This window comes from Carcharodon carcharias, chromosome 13 (genome assembly GCF_017639515.1).
Source record: "Carcharodon carcharias isolate sCarCar2 chromosome 13, sCarCar2.pri, whole genome shotgun sequence".
Taxonomy (NCBI): Eukaryota; Metazoa; Chordata; class Chondrichthyes; order Lamniformes; family Lamnidae; genus Carcharodon; species Carcharodon carcharias.
In genome coordinates, this window is record NC_054479.1 from 60,582,407 (window position 1) to 60,603,730 (window position 21,324).

A 21,324-nucleotide genomic window follows, 5' to 3' on the forward strand; every position below is an offset into this window, starting at 1 on the left:
AGATTTGGACTTAAAGCATGTGAAGACTTGTCTTCATGTAAGCTCATTGTGCAGTATATTCAATGTGTAGACATGTGATCTTCCAGAGTGTTTGAACAATCAAAACCGTGTTACACTGAGTCAGGAATGGTTTTTGACAGTGATATTATGTGCTGTGCAGCTTAGACCCCCATCCCAGGCTTTAAAGGATTTCTTTAGAAACCAGACGCATACAGAGAACTTTCCCACCACTTGCACCTTGCGTTTCTTTGCGAGATTGACCTGTTGCAAACGCTAGATTAGAATTTATTTGAAATATCATCCTCAGTTCTGCACCTTGGACAAATATCTTCACCAAAACAATGCTTCTATTTATTCTTTAATGGGATGTGGGCTTTGCTGGCAAGGCCAGCATTTGTTGTCCATCCCTAATTGCCCTTGAACCGGGGGCAGTTAAGAATCAACCACTTTGCTGTGGGTCTACAGTCACATGTAGGAAGATTTGCTTCCCCAAAGGATATTTGTGAACCAAATGGGTGCTTTGCAGCACTAGCTGTTGGTTTCATGGTTACCATTACTGCGACCAGCTTTCAATTCCAAATTTCGTTCATTGAGAATTTAAATTCTACCAGCTGCAATGGTGGGATTTGAATCTGTCACCAGAGCATCAACCAGGACCTCTGGATCACTAGTCCAGTGACATCACCACTTCTCCACCATCTCCCCAGAATTCAATTATAAGGATAGGTCGCATGGCCTAGGCTTGTATCCCCTTGATTAGAAAGCTGAGGGATGATTTGATTGGGGTGTCTTAAGGAATTGAAGGAAACTCTTTCCTCTGCAAAGGGTCTGTACCTTAAAACGGGAACTAATCCATTCAGTGGCATTGTCACGAAATAATTCTCCAAGCAGAGCAGAGAAGGTCTGGAACTCTCTCTGCCTTCCCCTGGAAAAGCTGCTGAGTCTGGTGGTCAGCTGAAAATTTCAAAACTGAGATTTGATAGGTATTTGTTGGGTTAGGGTATTAAGGGTTATATACCAGGGTGTGTGGATGGAGTTAAATACGGATCAGCCATGCTCTAATTGAAGGCTGGAACAAACTCGAGGGCCTGAATGGTTCCTCTGTGTCACACTGTTGACACTAATCTGGTAGTAACCTGTCTTGTCTCCTCTTCAGGAATGTGCACCTCATGACAAGCCCATCAGCAAATTGAAGGGATCCCTGAGGAAGGTCTCCCAAATCCGAATCCGGAAAAGTGTTCCCAAACAAGACACTAATCTCACCCCCATGGGGCTCCCCAAACCCAAGAGGTAGGTATGATGTATCCCTGTGTGCAGTTGGTATGTCTTGGTGCTTTGCTATTCTGGATAATTTGCCCACTTTTCTTTATGGTTAATTTGAGACTTCTCTCTCTACTTTCTAGATTGAAAAAGAAAGAATTTAGTTTGGAGGAGATATACACTAACCAGAATTATAAATCACCATCTGCACACAGGTATGTTACAAGATTATTTATTTGTATTACTAGACTGCAGACTAGGTTGAATTTCCAACAGTGATTGGATTTAGGAAGGCGTTGTTCCAGTGTGTTATTCTGTACCTCTGTTTTGACATCACCAAAGTTTATTGAGGTTGGGTTGTGTGTGGTTGAGTCAGTCTGAGGGTTTTCCTTCCCTAGTGACCTGAGGTGCAGGTCACCTCTTCCATGGTTGTATTGGGAAGAGGGGAATAAAGTCCAGTTACTGGGCCATTCGGAATTGGTACCAGAGTAGATCTCTAAGACCAAAGCTGCTGTTATCAGTCTCGGCCATTAACTTTGATTCCAGTGCCATTTCTCAGCCACTCTTCAGCTGAATAACCTTTTATAGTCCTGATGTCCTGTATATTCTTGCAAATAAACCCCACACCCTAACCATCAGAAAAACTACTTATGTCAAGCCTGCTACATGTTCTATTTTCACCCCTTTCAGCCCCTCCATCACTGAAACCTTTTGTTCATAATCAAGTCTCTTCTAGACTGTTATTCGTGTGTACAGTACTGGTTGTCTTATTTAAGGAAAGATGTAAATGCATTAGAAGCTGTTCAGAGAAGGTTTACTAGATTAATACCAGGAATGGGCAGGTTGTCTTATGAGGAAAGGTTGGACAGGTTAGGCTTGTATCCACAAGAGTTTAGAAGAGTATGAGGCGACTTGATTGAAACATATAAGATCCTGAGGGGTCTTGACAGGGTGGATGTGGAAAGGATGTTTCCTCTTGTGGGAGAATCTAGAACTGGGGTCGTTGCTTAAAAATAAGGGGTCATTCATTTAAGACCGAGATGAGGAAAGGTTTTCTGAGGGTCTTGAGTCTTTGGAATTGTCTTCCTCAAAACTTGGCTGAGGCAAAGTCCTTGAATATCTTGAAGGCAGAGTTAAATAGATTCTTGGTGTGCAATGGGATGAAAGGTTGTCAGGGTAGGCGGGAATGTGAAGTTGAGGTTAAAATTAGATCAGCTGTTACCTTCTTGAATGACAAAGTGGGCTCGAGGGGCCGAGTGGCCTACTCCTTTGTATGTTTGTATGTACTGTGCTTGCTATTCTCTAAACTCCAATTTAACCAAAGCACATCAGCCCATTTCCTAATTCTCACCCTACACCAAGTTCCACTTACTTGGTGCCCAATTCCTCAGCTGCCTTCCTTCATTCTACATGCAAAACCACCTCTAGCCTTGTGTATCCCTCTGGTTTTGACCATTCCACATTTCCCCTTCCCTTTTAAACCTGTCAACATCTACTTTTGAAAGCCTTTTCCAAAAGCCCTATTTTTAACCAACCCTCAGTCACAGCTCTGAAACTCCCATCAATGACTCGGTGATCTGTTCTCCATTTTCATGGACCTTGGAACTTTGTAAAATGTCTGAATACTTTAAATGCTTACACACCCTTTTTTAATCAACCAAGTTAATATACTGTGTGCGCTGTTCATAGTTGATAGACTGAGTCTAGATCTAAAAATGGTTCATGGGTTCCCCCACTTCCCAGGACAAAGGAGGTCACTTGAACAGTAAACTATTTGAATAAGCAGGAGTGTGGTATCTAGGGCTCTTTGTTCAGTGAGGTGGGAGCTACAATGCCAGCAGCTGCCTCTGAATGTGTTGGCTATTGTTTTCTTTTTGGTGCCCCTGAATCATTATCTACCAATGTGCGGTGTGACCTACTCACCTGAAAGAGCCTTCCGACACCATCAGGGAGGTCAAGTGGCCTGAAATAACCATGGCATTGTCACTTACCTACAACCTTCAGAGATTACACTGCACTGTTAGCTGTGGGTATTAGTTAGCTGAAGTAGGTGTAGGACTACAATGTGCAATACACACCAATTATTTAACTGCATGTGTTTAAATATTTCTTGTGTGTTGATCTTTCTTCTTTCTCCCCTCGGCAGTAAATATCTGGAGACGATTTTTGAAGAGCCTATTTTAAAGAAGGGCTCTTTCATCTGCACCAGTCTCCAAAAACGCAAGCGCTTGTTAGAATTCCAAGACTACACTCTTCCCCGTAAGAGGCGAGCACACACTGGAGTGAAGGTTCAGAGCCGTACACGGGGCAGGAAAGCGACTATACGTGAAGGGGAAATTGATTCACTGCTCGTTCAAAAGCTGAGTGAACTGGAGGCCTTCCTGGCTGGAGAGGACTAAAGTTACTGCTGAACTATTGAACAATTTAACCAGCTGTACTAGACTTGCGCTTGCAACCAGAGTGCCCAGGTCTGTTTACACTACACACCGGAGATCAGAGGGGTGCACTGTGCGTTTGCCTTGTTTTCTGGTTGCTGGGAAAGAGAATGATGTGACGCTGGAAGGTTACTGCATGCAAAAACAAAAGGGAGTGTGGGTCTTTCAACAGCACCCTGTGCTACTATCCCTGCTCAACTCTTGCTGTATGTAAGCAGTAATGGAAAGAGAAACATGGTACTTTACTGAAAGGTCATTTTTTTTGGAGAGAGATTCGGAACCCAGTGGATGAGAAAGATTCCGCCTTGAGCTCCCAATTGAATGAAGCTCCTGATCCCAATTTCCAAAAAAAATTTGATTTACTGCAAACCAATTTCTGGCTTAAGCTGTCACGCTGGGGAAAGAGTGGCTCAAACATAATGCAGAAAGCATCTTTTAGTGTTTACAAGATTGCAGATCCAGCAGTGAATTTTCAGTGGTTTTTGGGCTGAATTAACTGCTCTATGGAGCACTTAACTTATAAGTGTCTTCTGACAGATCAGTTTGATGGGTGGATGCTGTTTTATCTATCTCTAAGCGACTTGAGCCTAAAGTGCTAAAAGTAAATATTCCAAAGTAAATATTGAAACACAAATGATTTTTCTGTCTGTCTGTGTTGCCCAATAAATTGAGTGAATACAGGTACTACTGACCCATTGGAAATGAGCAGTAGAGGGAATAGCAGCTTAAAACTGACATATGTGTTCTTTTCCAGTAAAGATGGCCTAAGCTTCAGTTTTGGCCATGGAAGGTTTGTGTTGCTAGAGGGGGTACCTGAATGCGCTTTTTAGTCCATGTTGATTGTGTTGTTTTTTTTTTAAGTTTTTACACTGGGGGAGTGCTTAATTTACAGCAGTCATGTGAATTGGATTTATGATTTACTGCAGGTTTAACTAGTTGATAGGTTTTGGTAACGTTTTTGATATTCAGAAGCTGAATCATATTGACAGAATCTGGCTCCACCGAAACTGGCTTAGAAAGAGACCTCCTTGAATTAGGTGATTGGGTATTGTTTGTATGTCTGAATAATGCAAACTACAGTATGTGACTCAGCATGCAGGGTGAAACAGCAGCAGTACTGTAAAAATACCGCACCTTATCTCTCATAGAGCAGAAGCCCAAATGCTCACTAATTTGTCTTCAATATCTCCTGTGGCTCAGGAGTAGTCTTCTCATCTGAGTCACAGGACTGTGGGTTCAAGGCCCACTTCAGAAACTTGAGCACATAATTCCATCAGGCAGTTCAGGGTAGTGCTGACTGAGTGCTGCATTGTTGAAGATGCTGTTTTACAAATGAGATGTTAAACTGAAGCGCCATCTTCCCTCTCAGGTGGCTATAAAAAATTCCACAGTGCTAATGTGCAGAGAAGCTGGGGAGCTCTCTTAGTGCTCTTGCCAAGAATTATTGCTCAACCAGAAGATCACCTGGCGGCTGCATTTTCTAAGTTACAACAGTGACGAAACTTCATTTATTTGCTGATGAGCACTTTGGGATGTAAGGGAACACAGGTAGGGCTGCGACTGTCAGCTCAGCTGCGGCTCTGCAAGTGGTTTTTTGGTGATTTGAAAGTTAGTGAGGTTGGATTGATGTCAAGAGGCTGATGCAAAAGTCATTAATGCATTGAATGGACTTCCAGGTAGAAGAGACGAGAAATAACACCTACAGTTGTTCTCATAGCTGATTGCTGTAATAGAACTGCATGGTTCGGTTTAAATGACCTGGAATTGGGCAAATTGCCTTTCCTCAGCTGTGTCGATCTTGTTGGAACTCGAGGTGCACAGTAGTTTGTTTTTGGAGGGGTATTTGTGGAACTCCATTTCTATGGCTAGATGAAAATTGGAGGAGCAGTAGTCAGTGTACAGCTATTCCCATTATAGAGGATTGTGTACAGCTTAAACAACTTGCATTTGTATAGCCTCTTGTACATTCTCAATGGCCCCAAGTTCTTCAAAGCCAAATTAATTATTTTTTGACATGCAGTCACCATTGTAGAAAACACGGCAGCCAGTTTGCACTCAGCAAGATCCCAGAAACAGCAAATGAAAGAAATGACCAGATTATCAGTTTCGTTGATGTTGGTTGAATGAATATTAGCCAAGGCATCTCTTGCCATTCTGATAGGAAATTAGATCCTTTCCATCCACCTGAGGGAGCAGACGAGGTCTTAACTTTTCATCCATGAGGCACTGCCACACTCCAGCAGTACTGACCAATGTTCTCTCTGAGCTGCATGGGCTTGCAGCTGCGCAGCAATGTGGGATGTACAACACAGGGAACACAGACTGCACACAACTAACATTCCCTTTAAGATAAGTAATCACGTGGCAATCTTAAAGAGACATGTGCAGCTGGCTTGTTGCACTGCACAAGCAAAGAAACTAGTGGGAATATTGGAACTGACTGTGGAGTATCAGGTTGGGGTTATGTGCTCAAGCTTCTAGAGTGACCTAGATTCTGCCCCAGTTATGCCAGTGCACATGTACTTTTAGTTTTGAAGTTCTTTTGCTTCCTTTTGTCCCCCTTCGCTCATCCCAATTTTCTGATTATTACAAAGTCCAATTCGCAAACGATGGAGTCTTTCTTTTCCCTCTCTGTATGGGTGCACTTATAAAACCCATCTAGGGGAAGGAGTAAATAGTATTCTTGGGGACTGATGGAATTCATGTGGAAGTGGAAGGAATCTTTGCACGCAGTCTGCCTGTAGTAGTTGGAAAGTAGCAAAGGCACTACAGGGACCCATGCCAGGAGATGTTGATACCTTGTTGTTTAATTTGTCACTTTATTTTTCCCCATCAGCTTGCATCTGTTGCTTTTTGGGCAGGTGATTGGTCATAAGGGATCTGCTAGACACAAGGAGGTATGAGGTATCACTTAAAAAGACATTCTGTCCTTTTCTTTCATTCACCCATGCTACAGCCTGAGCTGGATAATGCCTGGATTAAGGAGAGTGGGAGCATGTTTATTTGATGTTTAATCATTTACAAATAGACACTTGCTCTGGGGGAAATGTTCTGTTCACATGTCCCTATTGAAGCAGAAGTCTCTATCTTCCACTAGCCGACATTACTGAAGCCTGGTGTTTCCAAATGGACGGACGATGGCAGTTTTACAGCACATCAACACTTAACTTCCTTTGTATTAAAAATTTCCACCTAAATCAACAGCTCCTGGGAGCAAAGATGAGCCACATATAAAACCTCAAACTTTTATTAAATCTGTAGTTACTTGAATGTTTGTATTTGTCCTGATAAAATGGCACCAACATTTGGTGATCTTCATGTGTGTTGTATGCACTCTTTACAAAAAAATTATAATATTTGCCATTAACTTTTGGAAAAATACAATGTGAATCTGATCTTTGTTTCAAATGAGTTTCAATTAGCTAGCAAACCGTTAATGTGTAGGGAATAAGTGTGGAAACAGCAGTTATGTTTCACCTGTATTCCTGAAAAATTATTGTCTATTCAGTGCCTCCTGTATCCCTGGAAGGATTGTGGTATTATCTCTACAGTGCCAGGTTTTGAAATAATTTGCTGCCTAATCACCAGATTTTTAAAAATAAATTAGAACTGAAATCTCTGGGGAATCGTACTGCGTATCATTCACACTTTGCTGTGTAGTTTATTGAGAACAACTCTGCATTCTGACCTTTTTGTGCCCTTCTCAGTTCAGGAGTCTGAAGTGTTGAGTAATTGCCAGGAGTGTTCCCCAGAGATGGTCTCTGCACTACCTCATCCAGGCAATCAGTTATAGCCCGCTATTTAACTGGAAGAGGGGGTGAATTCTAGCCAATCCTGCCTGACGCCAGCTCACTTTTATTTACTAATACTTTTTATTCCCAGCCCAGGGAACCTTGGGGTGAATGTGAAATCTCCAATGCAGTCTTAGTGAAAAATCACCTACTGTGGTACAGGCTGGGACCAAGTCTGTGATGTTGGAATTGACACGGTTACCCATTAAAGTCATTGGGGAACTCTTCCACTCGCATGCATGTGTATATCTGCTCCTGAGAGAGGCTGGATATTATATTCCATCTCATTTGGTTGCCTTTTTAATGCTGTTATCGGAGGTTCCAACCTTTGGTTTGATACCAGGAAGATTGTACCTCAAGGATAGTGCTGGTTATTGGGTTGGATTGGTTTTGTCGATCAGAATGTCTTGCACTTGACCAGCTTCTAATCCCTTATACCGCTTAATGTAAATGTAATTAACTGGTACCTTTTGAGTACCCAAGTGAATTGTGTGCCCTTTATGTAGATCTTATATTAATCGTGTTCTGTTTGAGAGTTGTCTCTGTATATTTTCGATGATACTAATAAAATTTTTTTTTTTTTTACTGGTTGCATTATTGATGTGAAAGTAACAGGCTCCTCATCAATATGTTGGCCTGAGCAAGTGAACCTTTGAGAGAAGGACAAATGAAGCCTTTTGGTCCCATGGTACCCATTCCTTACACAAACAAGAACTCTATCCCACCCATAACTGTCTCAGTGCACAGCCTCTAGCATTGAGCTGCATCCCTTTCTCTGAAGTGCAAGCTGAGTGCATTGGCAACCAGTGTTGCCTTGAGATCACCTGGCTTCTTCACACCATCACCTTGCTGCACAGTGACCTTTAAAGTTTTAGGTTATTTGGAAAGGAAGAAGAACTAGGTTGCATGGGAATCTGTGCTGCTGTGGTGGCCAGAGAGAATTGGGAACAATCAAAAGCTACACCCCTTCATTAAGTCCAGCAGCTAGATAGTATAGAAGAGAAAAATTGAAAGGGATGGAAAATATTAATAAAAATGTAATATCACTAGGTGTTGGTGATTTATGGAAGTACGCTGAAAATGTGTTTACATAGCACCTTTAATGTGCACCTTTTAAGGCTTGTCACGGTATTAAGACTGAAACAGAACAAAAGGAGACGTTAGGATAAATGACCAAACACTTGGTCAACAGGTAGTTTTAAGCAGCATCTTAAATAAGGCGTAGACAAATAGATTTAGGGAGTGCATTCCAAGACCTGGGACATATTTATTACAGGCATAGGCAACAATGCTGAAACAAATACATGAGGGATGAACAAAAGGCTTGAGTTGAAGAGTTCTTGGAGGGTTGTAGGACAGGAGAAGAGGAATCATATTCAACTCGAAACGTTACACTTTCTCTGTCCACAGATGCTGCCAGACCTCCTGAGTTTTCCCAGCACATTGTTATTATTGACAATTTATCACTTTGTCTCCGACGTGCTACAGTTTAAAGCTTGTACAAGAGTTCAAATTCTAAACCTTTCAATGCATGGTGGCAGCAATATTTTACAAATGAACAGTTTTTTCTTGCCAACACCTTTTCACTGTGTATAAATGGGACAAGAGAAAACCCGAAGAACGAACATACAAAAAACATGGAATGAGGATAGGGCTGATGGAACCCATTCCTTGCACAGATCATCTATAATCTGCTCTGAATCACAACTGTTACAAATTAAGGACTTGACTGATATTCTTGTGGAATAGTGATAGTTACTCACGTAAGCAAGCTGAGCATTTGATATTTAAGGGTGGTACTGCCAATATTACCAAACATCTCTTCAACCCCTCTCCCCTGCTCCTTTCACCTTCAATGGTAGCGAGTGTGAGAAACCCATAGGTTTCTTTGTCACAAAAATTAACATCCATTGATCTGCCTCTGTTGCTTCCAACCTGCACCTTAGCTACTAAGTCATCACCTCTCTGACCCCAGGACTCCCTCCTTTCTAGCCACATCTTTCTCGAATTAAACTGCTATATTTCACAACAATTGCAATTATCCCTCTGACCCATGTAATAATACAAAATGATACGTATACACTCCCTTCACGTTCTTATGAGTGTTTTCCTGCCACTTAAAAAGCGGTCAAAGTGAATCTTGAAGGCACGGAAAACATGCAAAATGTTATAATTTAAAGGGTCACTTCAAACGCCTCTGGTGTTGAAATTAGGCACACATTGCAGCTGGGAAGGTTTGGGAACTTGCTCAGCGAGTGCTTTGTGTGCCCTCTAGCCCAGTCGCTGATTGTGGTACTTACTGGCTTCTCAACTGCTTTTTCATTACTCATCTAGATCAAAAAGATGGACGCAAGACTTTAACCTCCTTGTACCCCATTTCCATCCCTGGCTAAACATTGTGATGGGATACCTTTGAACTCCACCTCTGAAAATAATCAATCTACAGTTTTCCCTTTGCTTCTGAATGGAATAAATTAAACTTTTTTAACCTGAGCTCAAAATATTCGACCAAGTGAATTCTGATGCTCAGAGACTTCTGTCTACCTGATTTTTTTTTTTAAAAAGGCATAACTAGAGTTTTTAAAAAACTTTCATTTATATTGAGCCTTTCATGTCTTCAGGGGCCCTCAAAAAACTTAATAGCCAATGAATCACAAAGGGGCCATATATATATGAAATTAGAAGAAAAGGTTAAATGAAGATAAGCGGGAGAAGGCTTGTGAAGAACATAAACATTGGCACAGACCCGGTGAGCCCAAGATCTGTTTCTGTGCTGTATATTCTTTATAATTCTATGAAGGATGGTCAATATTGAAATAAAGGAAACACAGTAGCCAATGTGCACACAGCAGTGCAATAACGTCCAGACAGTCCATTTTAGTAAAGTTGAGGGATAAACATTGGCCAGGCCACTGGGGAGAAGTGCCCTGCTCTACGAAATAGTGCCATGCGCCACCTGAGATGGCAAAAAGAGTGAGAGCACTACTGACTAAATACGGTTGACAGGGCTAAATATTTCACTCCTCAATATCCAATATTAAATATTGTCATTTGACAAATTATAGGAAAGATTAAATTCTTCCATTTAATGTCACTTGACTGATAATTTTAATATTTTGCCTAAATATTTTGGTGACTGAAATTTTGCAGGAATTTTACTGGTCTCACACTGAAGCTTCATAGAGCGATCAAAAAACCTCTGGGGGAACGGCCAAGATCCAAAATCATTGTTTGGGACTGGAAAGGGGTATCTACGTGGCTCATGCACCATGTAGGGTTGGCAACTCTGGTTGGTCATAATCCTGGAGGTTTTGTTACATAACAACTCCGCCTTCAACCACCACCCCCATGCCCACGGCAACCACACACACATACACACTCTCTCTCTCACCATTGGTCCATTTTCTAAGCAATGGCCAACTGGAAAGCAAATATACCCTTCATTACTCAATTAGATGGTTCTTGACTTCAAACCAATTTCCACTCCCTCCATGTCTGATATTTGTGAAACTAACAAAAATGTTCAGAGTTTTTTTTTTAATTTAATGCCCAATGATCTTTCTGCTGAGTTTGTTACAGCAGTATCCTGGAGATTAATCCTTAATTTCAAGAGATTCGAAAGACAATCCAGGAGAGTTTGTAACTCTGGTGCTGTGTGGGATTGCTAATGAACAGTACAGACCAGGAAGTTCCCAAGCCCGATCCCTGCTCTGTGCTCAGTTGACTGAGTTTAAGGAGGGGTGCTGGTGGAGGTGATTCACTTCACTTGTAACAGCAGGCTGTTGGCGGGAGCAGGGGGGAATGGGGAAATTCCTAATGACTGCTGCTCACCCTCGCTGAAAAGGTGCACACACGGATTTGGGAGGGGACAGGATAGACACAATGATTGAATATGAACTCACATTTATATTGCGTCTTTCATGACTTCAGGACAAACCAAAGCACTATCATAGCCAATGACGTTCTTTTGCGGTGTAGTGACTGTTATGATGCAGGGAATGCTGCAAGGCCCCTATGATGCAGGGAATGCTGCAAGGCCCCACAAACAGCCACGTGATAGTAACAAGATGATCTGTTCTTGATGTCAGTTGAAGAATGAATTTTGACCAAGATATGGGGGAGGACTTCTCCATTCTTCAAATAGGATGGTTAGCACGCAGGTCCCAGTTTAACATTTCATCTGGAAGGTGAGTACCTTCCTGATGCTCAGCATCAATTATGAAGAATGGCTTCATTGGTGAGGTACGAGAGAGTGTTGAACCACTCCATGAGTCACTGCCTTCAGGTTGGAACAGCAAAGAAAATATCTTGAATTGTATCTGCAGTGCAGGAGGATTGCCTGCTTGACTGGCACCCCATCCACAAACATTCACTCCCTCCACCACCGACACACAGTAGCAGCAGTATGTACCAACTACAAGATGCACTGCAGGAACTCACCAAGGCAACAATGTGAGAGCACGTACTGATGTACATCTTTGTGTGATCGTCTAATTAAAGCCTGTGATAGAGTCAGCAAATTCCCTGATTTTTATTTCTGTTGAAGTTATTGTAGGGAGAGATGTAGAACATGCTTCCAATCCATTGTCAACAGTTTTACACTACCACACACAGTCAAAACCAACTCCATTGAGTTAACAGCATTCTAGGGTTCAATTCACCCCAATAATGCAACCAGCAGTCTTTTTCATCATGTCTCCCTGGGTCCTCATAAGACTGAAGCTCAGTAACATTCAAAATGGAAAAGAACAAAATGATAAGTGGGTTGTGTGAGTGCGACTCCTATCATTGCCCTGATGGATCCAACAGCCTGCTAGAGTTGCTAACTCTCCAGAACTGGCCTGGGGTCTCCAGGAATTGAAGAATGATCTCCAGGACACTGTTCTGTGCAACCCTGAAGAAAAATCATGATATTAAAAAAGACTGGGTTCTTTGGTCATTTTCTTTGTACATTTCTCTTTACCAGGTATACAAATATTGAAAATGGAGGGGAAAAAGGCTGCTTGGCTGATGGTCAAACATCATCCAATTGGGTAATGAGTCTTTTTGCTTGTCGCTTGGCGTAGAAAGGTAGTATGACACAAGGATGGATGAGTTGACCAACTAATGGCTTGAGCCTGGGGGGCAAATCATGTGATGAAACCTCCAGGAAAACATTTAATCACATTTGGCAGCCCTATAGCCTGCTGGGGAAATCTGTCAAGCCCAAAGTCCCTGTGGCAGGATGTAGCCAAGGGGAACACAGGTTGGAGTGAACTGTAACAACAACACCTGCAGGCCAGGACTGCGGGATCAGTGAATTAGCCTTTTCATGTAGACAAGATTTTGTTCAGTGTTTCATGGAACCCATTCTAATGCGTGACTTTAATTTCCTCAGTGAATCCACGTGGATTTTTACATGCTATTTTGTCACAATGTGAGTGAGTTTGATGGGCAATGGTATCAAGCAAGTTATGTTAATTGAGCCGTCAAACTCAATGAAAATTAAAACTGAGAGGTCTATAAAGCTGCTGAATCTGTATCATCCTTGTTACATTAGTTGCCAATGTCAAAATCACTGCACAAGTTTAACTCATGCATTTTAAACAATTACCAACGGCATTAAAATAACACTGAAGAATTTGACCAAGCACTTTGCCCAGTGCCTTAAAGGTAGTGTATGAAGTAACCTAATCCCAATGAAGACCAAAATTACACTCAGCTCAGGGTCGCTCCATGTCACCAGAGTCTGAGAGTCGGTTGAAGTGTCCCACTCACAAGGTGCTGCAAACATCCTGAGTGCAAAACTCGAGAATTTCTGTTGAACAAGAAGTACAAAAATCTCAGTAAGATCGTGTCGGTGGTGGTCTGTTTGATGAACTTCTTAATAATTGTTAAATGAAGCGCATTACCTGAATCTGTGCAACCGAAAACGGATTCTGCTAGATCAAAGAATTCATCACCCAGGATGTTCATGTAGTTGAGGTGAGTTGCATGAGTCAAACACTTTGTGGAGTCTTTGAAAAGCAGATCCCTTTCCCCATATTTGTGGGATTGGAAAAGCTGAAATTCAGAGTCGGAGCTAACCCCAAAATGTTCCTGGTAATTGAGAACAAGACCATTAAGCTGTGTTTTAAAAAGGAAAGCACTAAGATGGTAATAATATGCTAGGGCCAGCATGGTGTCTATGGTTTCCATACATTGCAGTAGAGTTACTCAGTCAAAGCTCCTGGCTTCCCATCACTTGTCTCAAGCCTATCATTCCCTTCAGTGCCTGTCTATTGAAATATCTGGACCCTGATTTCCTAATGATGCCTCATGACTCAAGAATGCCAGTAAGTTGAAAACGTGGATAGCTATTAATTGTTAGTTTCTCTAGGCTCTCGGAATCAAAAAGTCATGGCCAGGAATTTTCCTATGGCTGGCAGGAGCGGGCGGAGCCAATACCACCTGCGATCAGCTCCGCGCCACCATTTTACACGGGCAGGCCAATTAAGGCCCGCCCAGCATAATACGCGGCCGGTAGCGCTCAGCACTACGTGCGGGCGGGGGAGGGGGGAGAGTCGGGGCCAGCGCTCTTTCATGCATGCGCGCGAAAGAGCGCAACAATCTCCCTGTGGCATGGAGCTGCCTCAGGGAGATTGAATGGATATTAAAATAATTAAAGAATTGATTTGAAAATTTATTTAAACATGTCCACTCATGTGACTATGTCACATGAGTGGGGACATGTTTTTATATTGATGAAAATTTATTTAATAACAGCTCAGGAAACCTCATCCCACTCGCGGATGAAGTTTCCTAAAAAATGCTTAGGCTGCCTGGGCTTTTCGCCTGCCTACCAACTTTGAGGTTGGACAGGCAATGTTCACAAGTGGCTCAATTAATTTCTTAATGGCCTTAATAGGCTGTTTACATTTTGGCAGGAGCGCAGCCGGCTCCAGCGTGCGCCCACCGAATGGAATGTTGTGATGCCGCACAATGACATTGGGACACACGCCCGACACCATCACGCATCATTTTACACGTCGGCGTGTCGGGCCCTCCCCTGCATACCAACCAGAAAATTCTGCCCCATGAGTTTAAGCCCCATTTCCAGACTAATCTAGGCTGGCAATGGAGTGTTGTACATTGTGAATTGCCTTTCATTGCATCACTTTCTATCTCGGTCATGTTCCCTGACTCACTATATCTCCACAGGAAATTCACTGAAATTTTAAGAAACCAAAAGGATAAAAGTTTTTCAGATATGCCAGAAACAGGAATAAAGTATAATTTTATAAAACGTGAACTTTACCTGAAAGTGGAGGTAAGAGGACAGAATGGATCATCTGATGGAAATGTAATCAGGAGGGTCCTTCAACAGACAGATAATTTGCTAATTTACCACCCCAGAGGTGATGGTGATGTCCAAAGAGCCTAAATGCACCAGCACTAATAAACATGTTTACTGGTGTTAACCTCACTCCTGTTCGTCAGTTCCCTTCTTTACCAAAGAATAGAGATTTTGGTCAATTGGATGTGCTCATGTGAACCCATCCTCTAAACCAAGTTACTGAGAAATCCACCTGGGAAGAGTTTCTAAAACAAAAACAGAATTACCTGGAAAAACTCAGCAGGTCTGGCAGCATCGGCGGAGAAGAAAAGAGATGACGTTTCGAGTCCTCATGACCCTTCAACAGAACTGAGTGAATATTAGAAGAGGGGTGAAATATAAGCTGGTTTAAGGTAGGGGGGAGGGGGGGGTGTGGGGAGAGAAGTGGGGGGGTGGTGATGTGGTTGTAGGGACAAGCAAGCAGTGATAGGAGCAGATAATCAAAAGATGTCACAGACAAAGAAACAAAGAAGTGTTGAAGGTGGTGATATTGTCTAAACGAATATTGTAATTAAGAATGGATGGCAGGGCACTCAAGGTACAGCTCTAGTGGAGGTGGGGTGGAAAGACTAGCAGGGCATACAAGATTTAAAAATAATGGAAATAGGTGGGAAAAGAAAAATCTATATAAATTATTGGAAAAAACAAAAGGAAGGGGGAAGAAATGGAAAGAGGGTGGGGATGGAGGAGGGAGTTCAAGATCTAAAGTTGTTGCATTCAATATTCAGTCCAGAAGGCTGTAAAGTGCCTAGTCGGAAGATGAGGTGCTGTTCCTCCAGTTTGCATTGGGCTTCACTGGAACAATGCAGCAAGCCAAGGACAGACATGTGGGCAAGAGAGCAGGGTGGAGTGTTAAAATGGCAAGCAACAGGGAGGTTTGGGTCTTTCTTGCAGACAGACCGCAGGTGTTCTGCAAAGCGGTCGCCCAGTTTATATTTGGTCTCTCCAATGTAGAGGAGACCGCCTTGGGAGCAACAAATGCAGTAGACTAAGTTGGGGGAAATGCAAGTGAAATGCTGCTTCTCTTGAAAGGAGTGTTTGGGCCCTTGGACGGTGAGGAGAGAGGAAGTGAAGGGGCAGGTGTTGCATCTTTTGCATGGGCATGGGGAGGTGCCATAGGTGGGGGTTGAGGAATAGGGGATGATGGAGGAGTGGACCAGGGTGTCCTGGAGGGAACGATCCCTACGGAATGCTGCCGGGGGGTGAGGGGAAGATGTGTTTGGTGGTGGCATCATGCTGGAGTTGGCAGAAATGGTGGAGGATGATCCTTTGAATGCGGAGGCTGGTGGGGTGATAAGTGAGGACAAGGGGGTCCCTATCATGTTTCTGGGAGGGAGGAGAAGGCGCGAGGGTGGATGCGCGGGAGATGGGCCGGACACCTATGACACCTCCCCATGTCCACACAAAAGATGCAACACCTGCCCCTTCACTTCCTCTCTCCTCACTGTCCAAGGGCCCAAACACTCCTTTCAAGTGAAGCAGCATTTCACTTGCATTTCCCCCAACTTAGTCTACTGCATTTCTTGCTCCCAATGCAGTCTCCTCTACATTGGAGAGACCAAACGTAAACTGGGCGACCGCTTTGGAGAACACCTGCGGTCTGTCCGCAAGAAAGACCCAAACCTCCCTGTCGCTTGCCATTTTAACACTCCACCCTGCTCTCTTGCCCACATATCTGTCCTTGGCTTGCTGCATTGTTCCAGTGAAGCCCAACACAAACTGGAGGAACAGCACCTCATCTTCCGACTAGGCACTTTACAGCCTTCTGGACTGAATATTGAATGCAACAACTTTAGATCTTGAACTCCCTCCTCCATCCCCACCCCCTTTCCGTTTCTTCCCCATTTCTTTTGTTTTTTCCAATAATTTATATAGATTTTTCTTTTCCCACCTATTTCCATTATTTTTAAATCTTGTATGCCCTGCTAGTCTTTCCACCCCACCTCCACTAGAGCTGTACCTTGAGTGCCCTGCCATCCATTCTTAATTAGCACATTTGTTTAGATAATATCACCACCTTCAACACTTCTTTGTTCCTTTGTCTGTGACATCTTTTGATTATCTGCTCCTATCACTGCTTGCTTGTCCCTACAACCACACCACCGCACCCCCCATTTCTCTCCCCGCATCCCCGCCCCACCTTAAACCAGCTTATATTTCACCCTCTTCTAATATTCACTCAGTTCTGTTGAAGGGTCATGAGGACTCGAAACGTCAACTATTTTCTTCTCCGCCGATGCTGACAGACCTGCTGAGCTTTTCCAGGTAATTCTGTTTTTGTTTTGGATTTCCAGCATCCAGTTTTTTGTTTTTATCTCTGGGAAGAGTTTCTGTTTGCCTGATATGTAGTGCACATTCCTGCCTCACAGGACTCAGAGGGCTTCAGTGCCTGTTGCCACAAGGGTATTAAGGATTGCAGCTAGAGTTTTATCAGGTAGGACCATGCATGGAGTATTGGTGAGCTGGTTGTTGCCAGGCCTTTATGGTATTAATTATAGCAAAATCTGGAGCTAAATGAGAAGGATCACAGTCAGAATTGCCTATCTGTTTTTTCATTTGTCCATTGGATGTGGGCGTCGCTGCCCTGGCCAGCATTTATTGCCCATCCTTAATTACCCTTGAGAAGGTGGCGGTGAGCTGCCTTCTTGAACAGCTGCAGTCCATGTGAAGTAGATACATCCACAGTGCTGTTATGGAGGGAATTCCAGGATTTTGACGCAGCGACAGTGAAGGAATGGCAATATATTTCCAAGTTGGGATGATGAGTGACTTGGAGGGGAACTTCCAGGTGGTGGTGTTTCCATGCATCTGCTGCCCTTGTCCTTCTAGACGGTAGCGGCCGTGGGTTTGGAAGGTGCTGTCGAAGGAGCCTTGGTGAGTTCCTGCAGTGCATCTTGTAGATGGTACACACTGCTGCCACTGTGCCTTGGTAGTGGAGGGAGTGTATGTTTGTGGATGTGGTGCCAATCAAGTGGGCTGCTTTGTCTTGGATGGTGTCAAGCTTCTTTAGTGTTTTTGGAGCTGCATTCATCCAGGCAAGTGGAGGGTATTCCATCACACTCCTGACTTGTGCCTTGTAGATGGTGGGCAGGCAATGGGGATTCAGGAGGTGAGTTACTCGCCGCAGGATTCCTAGCCTCTGACCTGCTCTTGTAGCCAGAGTATTTATATGGCTAGTCCAGTTCAGTTTCTGGTCAATGGTAACACCAGGATGTTGATGGTGGGGGATTCAGTGATGGTAATGCCATTGAACGTCAAGGTTTAATGGTTAGATTCTCTCTTGTTGGAGATGTTACTTGCCAGTTGTAAGCCCAAGCCTGGATATTGTCCAGGTCTTGCTGCATTTGGACATGGACTACTTCAGTATCTGAGGAGTCGCGAATGGTGCTGAACATTGTGCAATCATCAGACAACATCCCCACTTCTGACCTTATGATGGAAGGAAGGTCATTGGTGAAGCAGCTGAAGATGGTTGGGCCTACGACACTACCCTGAGAAACTGTCCAGGAACCATTAATGAGCCAGGGTACCGGGTAAGTCATCAACATTGCTTTCAAGGGCTATTGACCTACCTGGATGAGGTATTAGAATATAAAATCTGCCATGACGTTAAATTGTCCACAGATACATCCACTTACCTTGCTTACAAAGGTATACTGAATGATCAGGTTGTGCTACACTGCTCCACAGGAGCCTTGTGAATAGAAATGAAAATATTGTTCATGCAATACAAACAGAAAATGCTGTAAATACTCAACAGCTCAGGTCTGGCAGTGTTTCCAGCATTTTTTGCTTTTATTTCAGGTTTCCAGCATCTGCTAGTATTTTTGCTTTTGGAATATTGTTCATGCAAATCTGTTCTCATCCTTCAAGTCTGCCATCTGCCTATCACAGCTTTAACATTATTGAATATTCGCCCTCAGTTTAACAATGCTTATTGAGACTTTGATAATGCAGCATCTCCTCTGTATTGCAAACCGGTTCTTCAGCTGCTCTGAGCAAGTGAAGAGATCAGCTCAGCTTCAACAAAGAAAATGGAGGCTAGTGTTGTTCAGTGTTGCTGGGGCTGCCACTTAATTTTGCCTTTGAAAGTGTCTCACCATCCTTGGATGACACTTGTACCACCTACTGCCTTGTACCCACCGGGGGCAGCATTGTGACTGGGGATGAGCTAGCAATCAGAATTTGACTTCACTCCAAAAAGAATTCTTGCTCTCACTCTGTCCCACATGCTGTCTGCAGCAGCTTCCAATCCAGGATGGTGTTCAAGCAACCTTATTTAAGATACCCCTTTGGTAGCTGGCTTAACAAACAATGTAAATGCAGCTAAGGTAGGGGCAAAGAAGGCAAGTGCTGTATTTCAGCTCAGCATCTCCCCCATCAGCACAAGGAAATCAAGGAATGAAGTTACACCTTACTGCATGAGAGTGATGTGTGTTGTTACTCCTACACTGCCGTTGGGCAACATGACTCCTTTGCACAAGTGTTGTCTCTCAGTGCTGCCGCTTTGACATCTTTGGCTATTAGTTTTGAAACTTTTAAGCAACACCTCACACTAGCTTATTCCCTTCCTTCCCAGCAGTGACGCTGTAGGCTCTGAGAGAGAAATATAAACCACCAAAAACACACAGACCTGGGATTTCATCAGGAAGTCATAGATTTTGGTGGTGATGACAGACCTGGTCATCACGATATTTGGAGGGATGGAGCCCAGGTTGCATTTCTCCCACTCTGTGACTGGGGCACGTTCTCCATCTGGACAGAGCAACTCAAAGTCATCAGGACTCCAACCATCAGCCCATTCATTTTTGCCCAGACCTGCACAGGGGACAGTCAATGGAATTCATGAGCACTTTCAATATACATGGTTTCCTTTAGAAATCTGAGAAAACATTATTCTAAATCTGTGTGCATTAACCAATCCACTTGGAATAGAACCTTATGGCACAGTAGAAGGCCATTTGGCCCATCATGCCTGTGTCAGTTCACTAATGTCCTTTAGAGAAGGAAATCTGCCATCCTTACCCAGTCTAGCCTACATGTGACTCCAGACCCACAGCAATATGGTTGACTATTAACTGCCCTCCAAAATGGCCTATCCACTCATTTGGATCAAACCACTACAGAAAAGTCAAATATTAAAAATAATGGACAGATAACCTGGCATCGACCAAGGCACCAGAAATGACAAAGGAACACCCTGTCCACTCAGTCCTTTTTATATCACTTGGGGACCTGTGCCAAAATTGGGAGAGCTGTCCCACAGAATAGTCAAGCAACAGCCTGAGATAGTCATACTCACCAAATCATACCTTCCAGCCAATATCCCAGATTCCTCCATCACCACTCCTGCGTATGTCTTGTCTCATCAGCAGGACAGACCTACCAAAGGTGGCGATTCAGTAGGGAATGACCCTGGGGGTGCTCAACATTGACTCCAACCTCCATGAGTCCTCAGGTAATCAGATCAAATATGGAATATGGGCAAGGAAACCTACTGCTAATTACCACCAACTGCACACCCCTCCGCCCCCCCCACCCCCCACCAAGCCGGCTCAGCTGATGAATCAGTACTCCTCCATGTTGAATACCACTTGTAAGAAGCACTGAGGGTAGTAGGGGCACAGAATATACCCTGGGTGGGCAAATTCACTGGCCATCACCAAGAGTGACTCAGCAGCACCACAACTGCCCGAGCTGGCTGAGTCCTAAAGGAGATATCTTCCTGACTGGGCCTAGAGCAGGTATTGAGAGAACCAACATGAGACAGAAACCTATTTGACCTTGTCCTCACCAATCTTCCTATCTCAGGTGCATCTATCCACGATAGTATTGAAAGGAGTGGCCAACGCACAGTCCTTGTGGAGATGAAGTCCTTTCTTCACACTGAGGATACACCCCACCATTGTGCTGTGTGACACCACCACCATGCTAAATGGGTTAGATTCAAAACAGATCTAGCAATTCAAAACTGACCATCAGCAGCAGCAGAATTGTATTTAACCACAATCTGTAACCTCATGGCCCAGCATATCTCCCACTCTAACATTACCATCAAGGCAATAAGTCAACCCTGGTTCAATGAGGAGTGTAGGAGAGCATGCCAGGAGTGGCACCAAGCATACCTGATGAAGCCACAACACAGGACTACATGCATGCCAAACGGCAGAGACAGCATGCAATGGACAGAGTTAAACAACCCCACTGAATCAGATCAAAGCTCTTCAGTGCCGTCACACTTGATCATGAATGGTGGTGGACAATTAAATAACTAACCAGAGGTGGAGGCTCCACAAATATCCTCAGTGGCGGGGGAGCCTAGCACATCAGTACTAAAGACAAAGCTGAAGCAATTGTAATCAGCATCCTGCTGAGGGCCCCAACAGTACAGATGCCAGTCTTCAGCCAATTTGATTCACATTGTGTGAAATCAAGAAATGGTTGAAAATGCTGGATACTTCAAAGGCTATGGAACCTGACAACA

The 21,324-nt window shown here is 43.6% G+C and overlaps 2 protein-coding genes across 12 annotated transcripts in view; one reads left to right on the forward strand and one right to left on the reverse strand.

Annotated features, from left to right (window-relative positions):
- The window catches only part of wu:fi75a02, a 66,432-nt gene extending 58,361 nt beyond the window's left edge, over positions 1-8,071 (forward strand). For all 11 annotated transcript variants that reach the window (XM_041202287.1, XM_041202286.1, XM_041202296.1 and 8 more), the window contains 3 exons: positions 1,157-1,290; positions 1,404-1,475; positions 3,407-8,071. In XM_041202287.1, coding sequence (XP_041058221.1) covers positions 1,157-1,290; positions 1,404-1,475; positions 3,407-3,659 — 459 coding nt within the window. In that variant the 3' untranslated portion in view covers positions 3,660-8,071. The remainder of the gene's footprint in view (positions 1-1,156; positions 1,291-1,403; positions 1,476-3,406) is intronic.
- A 3,922-nt stretch (positions 8,072-11,993) lies between these two features.
- zgc:172271 (uncharacterized protein LOC100000381 homolog) overlaps positions 11,994-21,324 on the reverse strand; it is a 205,809-nt gene continuing 196,478 nt past the window's right edge. The window contains exons 15-17 of the mRNA XM_041202044.1: positions 19,474-19,658; positions 13,378-13,564; positions 11,994-13,283 (exon numbers count right to left, since the gene is read on the reverse strand). Of these exons, the coding sequence (XP_041057978.1) occupies positions 13,240-13,283; positions 13,378-13,564; positions 19,474-19,658 (416 nt within the window). The 3' untranslated portion in view covers positions 11,994-13,239. The remainder of the gene's footprint in view (positions 13,284-13,377; positions 13,565-19,473; positions 19,659-21,324) is intronic.